At 44.3% G+C, this 9,948-nt stretch overlaps 1 protein-coding gene across 1 annotated transcript; it reads right to left on the bottom strand.

The window, feature by feature from the left end:
• Positions 1-243: 243 nt before the first annotated feature.
• On the bottom strand, positions 244-9,503 carry Adamts1 (ADAM metallopeptidase with thrombospondin type 1 motif 1). Its single transcript, XM_027929275.2, has 9 exons — positions 8,388-9,503; positions 6,478-6,824; positions 6,002-6,134; positions 5,452-5,619; positions 4,725-5,014; positions 4,300-4,486; positions 4,018-4,190; positions 2,917-3,092; positions 244-2,537 (listed from the first exon to the last, which is right to left on the bottom strand). Exons 1-9 carry the CDS (start codon positions 9,109-9,111, stop codon positions 1,838-1,840), a joined length of 2,898 nt encoding a protein of 965 aa, XP_027785076.1. The 5' UTR covers positions 9,112-9,503; the 3' UTR covers positions 244-1,837.
• Between the last annotated feature and the right edge of the window lie 445 nt (positions 9,504-9,948).

Below are 9,948 nucleotides of genomic sequence, written 5' to 3'. Positions count from 1 at the left end.
CATGTCCAAGTGCAATTTATGATTTATTATTTTCTACTCACTAGTTGAAATACTTTCCCATAGTTTCCCATATGTGATATAACTTGAGGAAGAGATCAAAATCCCAAATGGGTTCAGAACCCCAACCTTTTCCGATTTAATTTCTGATATACATCAGAGGTTGGCCATCTCATCCCACAGAACAAACCTGGCCCACCATTTGTTTTTGTAAATAAAATTTTATTAGGACACAGCCATGCCCATTCATTTACATATTATTTATGGCTGCTTTCATGCCTACAATAGCACTGCTTTGTAACAGAGATGGTACAGCTCATAAAGCCATAAATATTTACTATCCGGCTTTTTACAGAGGTTTGCCAACCACTGGTGTATATTATTAGAAACATGAGTAGCAAATTTATCTATCACTAAAGATACAATAAATTCCTTTATTATCAGCACTACCATAAACCAAAGATACATAAAATATGTCATTAGAACTCAATCTTATTTCCAAAGAATTTAAGAAAAAAATTGTCTTCAGAATCAATGTTTGTCTCAGATCTCCTGCCATGTCAGAAAACAGTCATTTTCCATTTCAGAAAATAAACACACATATCCAAAAGTGTTCTTTTATTATTTCTAGTAATATATATTGTATAAATACTCTATTTTTATATGCACTTTTACAAAAGCGATATAACTTAAAAGTTTTATCATTAGAAATAAATGTATAAAAATAAATATGTTATTATAGGCATTTATTACAAACTGTAGCCCTTCTTAGAAGGAACACACAAACCAATACTTATAAAGTACATATAATTTATAGTAACACACTTTACTATATACATATGGAAAAAGTCATATTATCTCTCTGTAGAAGAGCTGAACAGACATTCACCAGGATACGACTGTTGGACCAGCTGCCGGGATGGACCCGCTACCCCTCAGCAGCCTCCTCACCATGAGACAAGTGATCTCAATGTCCCTAAGCCCAGGGGACACTGTTCTATGTGCTCCATTCTTGCTCTGGCATTACATCCTTTTGTGTGGTCTCACTGACTTCTTAAGACACAATTCACTTTTCCACATCCACATTCCCACAGCCGGCTTACATAAGGAGGAAGGTAGACCAGAAGTACCAAACTCATCATGTCACCTTGAGTTTTTATCAGCACCTCCTCGTACTCTGCTGCTTTTCTTGGTCTTGTAGACTTGATGCACTCTTAGAAATATATGCATTTACGTGAACGACACAGATAAAGACTGAGATGGTACAAGGCATTAGAGAAGGAGCTATGAGCCTTTCTCTCATGTTGGACAATCTGAACTCTTCACTCTTGATGGAAAAGATGCATAAACATTCTCTGATACCATAGCGGCCATAAGGAGTGCTGATCAAATACCCTCTTTGTACTCCTTTCTTCCCCTTTTGTTAGTGAGGTAAAGTAAGCCATGTCTTAAACAAAATTTCATCTTTCTTCTGCTTTTCATTCCCAACTTGCATGGTACAAAGCATTTAACCAGTACCAGGAAGTAGGGCTTGCAATATAAAAATATTGGCTTATTTTGACAATTGTTTTTGTGATAGATGTAACAAAAGAAATAATAATAATAATGCCCTGGGGCTTTTCATGCTATATCATTGCTCACAGGTTAATAATCCTCATTAACTAGCCTATCAGATTTGTAACTGGCAGGATATTCTCATGATCTAACTCCTATTTACCTCCACACTCCCACATGATTGACACACCTCACTGGCTACTGGCAAGATACACTGAATCCCTCCAGCATTCTTATTCAGTGCGTCAGTCCTTCCACACTGCCTTTTCCTCAAAACTGACCCTGCTTAACTGCATTCTGCTATCGTGCAAAAGTCTATGTAATGCTTAGGTTTCTTTGAAGGATCGCAATTCTCATGAGACAACACTCCCCCATCATGGGACAGGCACTTCAAGGTTCTCTTTTTGTAACCCTTCCCACAAGTCTTGGAACATGGTGACCATTCTCCCAGCTGCCAGTGTGGGCAAGGCAGGTCTGCACAAGGTCGGGTGCTTTCTGGTTTCACCTCCTTCGCACACTCAGATGCAGGCTGCCCGTTAATGTCCCGACATTCCACCAGTCTTCTCTGCAAACCCAATCCACATGACTTAGAGCATTCACCCCACTCTCCAATGACCCATTCTGAAAATGTAGGGATAGCATTGAAAGATTCCTTCTTCTTCTTCACGAAGTAGGTGTATTTAATTTTGGGTCGGAGAGCATTGCCCACAGTAAGAACCTGGATGGTTAAGGGCTCTTTGAGTGGGCTAAAGCTGCGGATTCTTTCCAGCGCTGCGGAGGAGCCACTATACCATAAGACCATACCTTTGTATGTAATATCTTGCTCTAAAGTGGACAAAGTGAAGTCACCGTTCAGGATATACGTGCCATCAGCAACTTTGATGGCAAGAAAACTGCCATTGTTTCTGGATCCCCTCTGATTCCGGTGTTTCACGTCAATGTTTGTGGCTCCACTGGGAATTGTGACAATATCATGATATCCAGGTCTGCAGGCAAGAAAAATAGAGGTGAGTCTTTCATTCATCGACTAATTGATTGGAATCATTTCTACTGAGGATTGAACTCAGGTGCACTTGGCTACTGAGCCGCATTCCCAACCCTATTTTGTATTTTATTCAGAGACAAGTTTCACTGAGTTGCTTAGCCCCTTGCCATTGTTGAAGCTGGCTTTGAGCTTGAGATCCTCCTGCCTCAGCCTCCCAAGCTGCTGGGATTACACACATGCACTACGGTGCCTGGCCCTGATTGGAATAATTTCCAATCTAATTGGAATCTAATCTAATAATTTCTAATCCAATTTCCCCATTGCCATAAAACAGTACATTTAAATTATGAGGTATCTGAGAGATGTATTTTAAAACTTACTTTGCACTAGCAATGGATCCTGATACTTTCTTGCATGTAGATCCATTTCCTCCACAAATACCACATTTGTCAAACTTCTTTTTGGAGTCTATGATGTGATCACAACCAGCTTTTACACACTGTCCTTGCACACAGACAGAAGTGGAGTCTGGACTACATGGAGTACCATCTACAACCTGAAACAAGGAGGTCATATGTCCAGTGTTACTCATCAGAAGAGAAGGAACCTGTGCTATGGTAACTATGAACATTTTTCTTGACTACACTTATTAAAGTAATATTTTTCATACATGTCATGCACTTTCCTTTTCTTTGGCTTTCTTTCAGTGAGTTGTATAAGCATCTGAGGAAATTATAGATTTTCTGATTATCTGTTTATTGGCCTATCTTCCCTACAGCTAAGATCAATGAAGCTCTGTGCAGGTCAATTACTTTACTCCTGTATCCTTAGTGTCTAAAGTAATATCTGACAATAGACGGTGCTGCATAAGTGGTTCATTGAATGTTTAATCTGCTATTTGGGAATATTTTCATAGCCTACAATACTAATGACAATGTCAACCAAATTAAATTCTATTTTTTAATTTGAACCAGATTTAACCCCGTGGCCAAACCACAAGAGAGAGGATGCTTCTTGTTCATTTATATGTGCTCAAACATACAAATTATCAATGCTCAGACTTCCATTTTAATGTTTCCATGTTACTGCTAGTTACCCAGTAACAAGTTCTTTGGACCATGCCTAAACTATTGTCCAAAACTACTAGTAGTTGTGTTAATATATAATATATTTAACCACAGTTACAGGTGAAACCTAGTTATACACAGAAGCTCTTGATTTTCAAAGGGTTTTCCTGGTACAGAAAAGGACTAATGCTAAGCAATTGCCAGAATCTCAAGTGCAGAATTTAAGTTTCATTCATAACTGGAAGCAATAATAAACTCAAAGCAGGCAGTTGCTAATGCATTTGGAAAAAAAGAAGTCTGAATTTAGACTTCTTTTAAAGAAAGCAAGTCAAGGATGCATGAAAAAAAAAAAAAAAGTAGCAAGCCAAGACCTTGGCTCCTAGATGGGGGAAAAAATAATGTACAAGTGTCTACCTTGGGCTGTAAAACAAAGAAGTAGCCGATTCCTTTGGCTTGACAAATGAGCTTGCACCTGTCCTTTGGTGAGACACCAGCATACTTGGGGGTCCACTCCACCACAGGCCCGCTCCCAAAGGCTTTTGAAAACTCATTGTGTGCCTCACACTGTTCCTCCCTAAAGGTTTTTCCTGGAAAAAGAATGACATAATGACATTATCAGTTTCTGGCCTTGAATTGCCTTTTGTGTACTCATCTTATTTACCCCATTTCTGAAAGCATAAGCTCACGGCTGCTCACCATTGTTGTCTGGACAGTCCTCCACGTTACAGGACCTGTAGCGCACTCGTTTGCCTTCACAGTACTTCCCTCCATTCTTTGGGACTGGGTTGTCACATTCCCTTATTGTATACTGAACTCCTCCACCGCAGGTTCTCGAACAATCTCCCCAGGATCCCCATGATCCCCAGCTTCCATGAACAGGGGCCTAAAGGGCAACACAAATCATCAGTGTCAGAATTCTCCAAAGAGACCACTTTAGGGAATAAAAGAAAAAATATGAAAAAAAGACTGAATTCCAAAAATAAGCTATCTTGCATTCCCACTGGAGGAATTCCCACAAATTAGGGTAGTATTTATCTTGGCCAGAAATCTTTTAACATCACTTCGCTTTTTCACTTCTGAATTTTAAAGGGATGTAAATATGTTCTGGGGGAAAAACTCACATCAAAATGCTTCTTGTCTGTCTTGTTCACACACTTGCTGTTGATACACCATTTCCCTTCCCCACAGCTGGTGCCATCCGCCCAGGGGAAGTGCTTGGTTTGGCACATCAGCACACCAGAGGGCGAGTTGACATTGCACCACAAGGTGGCACACGTGCTGGCTGGGTCTGGGCAGTGTTTGGACTCTTCCCCAAACATAAACTGGCACTGCCGGTTTACGTCATACAAGGTTCCAGGGAGATCAGATGGTAGCCTTATGGGATTCTGGGGCTTGTCCATCAAACATTCCCCTACAAAAAAACAACAAACAAAAACACATTATTAATGAGTAGTTAAAGAAATAATGCAAAGTGTAGATCATGGTTTCTCAAAATATTCATCATATGAATTAATACATAGCAAAGTAATCTAATATGCAGAGCTTTGGGAGAAAATGCCAGAGAGATTTATATTATCACTAAGATATTATGCTTAATAGGGGATATCTGGATTATCAATGACAGGAAGCTATTATTCTGCTAAAATATGAATGAATGGACTCTGGGAGCTACTCAGCCAGAAACATTATCTTTTATCAGGAATTAAGATCTGAATATCTATGAACTTGACAGTAAAATGTAATTTTGAAAATACAAAAAAAAATAAAAAATAAAAAGAGCTTGGCTGATTAGAACTCTATACATGAAAGTTGGGATGCTTTCTAAAGAGAGCAGCTAAAGTATCTTACCATGACCATTATCCAGAAATGATGTGATCATGTAGGCACTGCAGGGAGACCAAGGATGGTTGTGATCCAAATTGGAGAGCATTGAGGCCATCATGTGGGAACCCTGGTTCCCAGCGTTAAGGCTGGCACACTGCTTTGAATCATCATGAAGCATGTTCAACACGTGGCCTAGGAAGCAATCCAAAACCCAAATTAAAATACAGATCACTTGCAACAATACTTTTTTTCTCCCAACAGGGATTCATCTGTCTCCATGTCACATTTCTACAGGAAGAAGTCTATTTAGGAGACAATCTATTTTAGAGACAATGTCTATTTTTTTTTTTACCTGGTGTACAGAAATGTCAAGTTCCATATATCCATAGTTCATACTATTTTAGGTTTTATTCTAATAAACATGGTCATATTTCAAAGGGCAGAAACTATAATTTCTAAGACACACTGGTACGTAAAATAGCAATATAATCTGCAGACTCTCCTCTCAAATATATTGTTTCATCAGTTTGAATTCATTAATTGGGCTTTAATTTATACTCTGAAACAGACTTACCTAATTCATGGGCTGTGGTGAAAGCAGCTTGTAAACCATCATCTTCTATGACTGAGCAGCTTCTGCTGGGATCACACACAGTTCCAACATCAGCTATTCCAAGAGTATCACATGTCTGAGTCCCACATAAGTCCTATAAGGAGTAAAGATCAGTCTTTATTAATATGAACAATAGGAACCTTTGCATTTTAGTTTCTAGCAAAGTGTGTCTTTATCCACATTTGGGAGCATTTACATTCATTATTGTTTAGCTAAAGACTTTATGTAACTCTAATCAAAACCTGTCCTAATGTTTTTAAAAACTGAATAATGTAAAACTTGAGACATTAAGATTACAGCTGAAAATAAGCAAGATGGACCATGCTAACCAATTTAAAAAATTAAGTGAAAAAATATTATTGAAATCTTTTTATTCAGTTGGTATTATGCTGATTCCTAAGTGGACAATATGATCATTGACATTATCTCCTTCTCACCTCTCTGGTAAAAAGAATCGCTGTGTCATAGTGTTCTGCATCCCGGTCACTGGGAGGATTGTGCTGTTTTTGCCAGTTGCAGAAGTTCCGCAAAGTGAGTGCAGCATTGGAGGTCACTTCTGGCCCCTTCTGCTCCTCATAGATAACTAAAATCTTCACCACCACGAGGCTGATGGAATTTCGAATGCTAGGGTATTTGTACAACCTGGCTGCCACCGAGAACAAGGTGAGAAGGTAATGTTTTAGGTCACTGCCATGGAACTCTGCCATTGACTGGTCGGCCACAAGCATGGTTTCCACATAGCGGGGGCTGGACACAAATCGCTTCTTTCTTATGCTTCCAGTTCCTGTAAAGAAACAAGGACAGTTTGCTTGTGGGCAGTCTCTCCAAGAATAGTTACCTTCCTTGAGTATATAAGGAAAGCCTAACTAGTCAAAGCAAATAAAACCCAAATATACTTAGAAAACAATAACAAAAATATTTGCACGTTTTTATTGAAAATGTTATTTTTAAAGTTTTTTGTTTTTTTCTCTTTTGCTTTAAATAAAAAGACCGTGTACTCCTTGGAGTGATCTGGCTGTTTTCATGTGTAAGAGAGCAGGGTTTCTTTTGTTCCTTTGAAGTCACATCACCCTACTCAGCTGTAGTAAAAACTTGGAGCAAGGGCAGCAGGCAGAGTGCCCTGAGTCACTCTTTCACTCTTGAGGCCAAGACTCAAATCCTGAATGAGATCATCGGGCTCCACGTGGAAAGCCTAGGGCAGGGCTGGGGCTGCTGCCAAGGGGCTGGGCCTGAGGAATCTCAGCCTGCATTGCTCAGCTTTCTCATTCCAGGGGTCCCTTGGGTGTTATGCGTTTGCCAATTCCGGGTACAAGGACCACCCACTCTGCCCAGCAGCCTGTTGCCCCAGAGAAATACGTTTCTGCCTCAAACCACCGTTCATCATTTGGAAAAGAGCCCTCGGACTACGGACTGAGAGTCATCTCGCCGGCAGGTCCTAAACTGGGCTATGACCGCGTAACTCCTCCCAGGAACATAAGAGCAAACGCAAAAGGGAAATTCAAAATCAAGACACGTGGAAAAACTTAAGGAATAAAGACATCGGAGTGATAAAATGGAAAAAACTGGATAATAAGCACTGCACACAGAGACTCAGGAGAAGACTGGAGACATAGCAGGAAAGCCACTAATACTCAACAGTGCTAGAGAGTAGGATTATGGCCGCGAGAGGGAGCGCAAATCGGGAGGCGAGTAGGAGGCGCTGGGAGGCGGGGCAAGCTGCGCAAAGACCTCCCAAGCAGGTTCTGCTGAGCGGCCCCGCTGCCGCCAGCCTTCCAGGGTCAGACTTTAAAGAGGGGGAAGGGAACAGAAGCCCACAGAACAGATAACGCAGTAGCGCAGTCGCCTAGGCTCATAAGCACTGAGATCACCGTCGCTCTTCTGCCCTCTCTGTCTCCGCCCTCTTCTGAGCGCCGACCGAGAGCATGCAAAAACAGTAGTTACAAAACAGCGCGAAGCTGTAACCCAGTCAAAGCGCACACACAGAATCGATAAAAAGAAATTAAAGGTAAGAAGTCACAAATGCACACTTAACCAAGGTGTAGAAGTCAGGTAAAACGCTCCCTTCTCTATTGAAATGTTTTGCCTAAGTCTGTCGAAAATCGATTTGTCTGTTCTTTCTTCGTTGTTCATTATTCGGTAGAATTAAATGGAATTAAATGTTCTAAACGTAGGATTTTATTAACTCAGACTTAGGCTCACCAACATTAACCTCAAAAATCATTCCAGGTCTCCGTCTTGTCTGCAGACACATTCTCCGGACTGCAAGTAGGAGTCTCCCAAGTCACGTTGGCTAGAGAAAATGGGGAGAGGGGAATGAATGGAGAACAAGTAGGGAAAACTTTTCTACCTGTTGGCTGTCCCACGTGTTGCGGCTCCGGGTCCCGCTGAGGCCACTGCGTTCCAAGGTCTTCTCCCTCATGTTCTGCACCCCTCGCGGGCAGGGTCTCATCGTCCATGACTCCACACTTGGCGCCACCACCGCCCCGCCGCCTCCGCCGCAGGAGATGGAACTGAGGCCGCTTGATCGGCTCCTCCTCGGCGGCGGCGGGGGCGAGGCGCTCAGTGGCAGCTGCGGGTGCCGGCTGGATGAAGAACTCCTCGCCTTGCAGGTAGAAGGCGCCACGCACGCCCTCGCAGAGGCTGAGGGCTGCGGCCGAGCTGGGGTCACCATTAACGGTGCCAGAGTAGAAGCAGTGTGCTAGGTCGCCGGCGGGGTCCAGACGCTGCGCCTCAGGCGCGGGTTTGCGCCCCACAGTCTGGAGTGTGAAGCCTGGCGCCAAGAAGCCGCGGTCGGGCTGCAGCTTCAGGTGCAGCCGCTGGCCAAACGCGTCTAGGCGGAGGCGCGTGGTCTCCTGTCCTTCGGCGCGCTCCAGGGCCGGCAGCACCAGCTCTTCGTCCTCCTCCGCGGGGCGCCCATGCACGCCGGGCATTATAAACAGCACTGCAGCCGCCGCGAGCAGCAGCAGCGTGGGTGCAGGCTGAGAGCTCCGAGAACGTGGCGCTCGCTCAGCGTTCCCCATGTCGCCGACCGGCCTGTGCCTTCGGGACTGCACAGGGACTGATCTTTGCATCAGAGCTCTGGGAGACGCGGCACTCTGAAGGAGGGGGAGCTGAGCTGGCTTTCTCCGGATTGCCAAAGATTTACTATTATTCTTTGAAAGTTAGCGGAGAACCGGCTACAGCCGAACCTCCCAGTCACTTAGAAGGCGCCGAGATTCTGCTGGCGCGCGGGAAGGTTTTCTTCCAGCGCAGAGTTGGAGGCACCGCACGGTGGGCGCTATGGAGTGGCCGCTGAGGGAAAAAGAAGCGCTCTAGGGCACCTCCGGGGCTGGGGGCAACTCGAGGATCGGTGCCTTGCGCTACCCTTCGTCCTCCGCCTAGTACTGCTCACTCTGAGCAGGACTCTTGCCCTCTCCGCCCGACTGTGCGCTCTAGCTTCGCAATAAGCGCTTGGCTCGTAGCGGCTTCCAGCGAGTGCAAGAACTGTGCAGCCCGGACCGCCCCTTTATAGCCCTGGAATGAGCCCCTCCTCCATCTTGGCCGCCTTTCCATCCCAAAGACACCGCCCCCTGAGCTCAGTCGGTGCTAAACCGCGCTCAGCGCCGCGGGCCCCCGGGGGGGGGGGCAGCCTCCGCGCTGGCTTCGTGCCAGGGCTCGTCAATCTAGGGGGAGGAAGACGCAGAACGGGCACAGTGACCAGCACTTTGTACAGCCTGGGCCACTCCGGGGGGAAAAAATTCTCCCTTCCACCACGCCTCTTCCCCGCAGACTTCCTGGACCACCCTGCCTTCTCAGCCCCTCCTTTGTGGGGTACTCAGTATACCCTCTGGGCTGCAGCTCCCAGGAGGGAGGGTCGGGGTGGATAGTTGGGTCCCTTTACCAAAATTTCCCTTCGCTGGAGTGGCCCC

This window comes from Marmota flaviventris, chromosome 8 (genome assembly GCF_047511675.1).
Source record: "Marmota flaviventris isolate mMarFla1 chromosome 8, mMarFla1.hap1, whole genome shotgun sequence".
Classification (NCBI taxonomy): Eukaryota; Metazoa; Chordata; class Mammalia; order Rodentia; family Sciuridae; genus Marmota; species Marmota flaviventris.
This window is presented reverse-complemented; position numbering and strand designations above follow the sequence as displayed.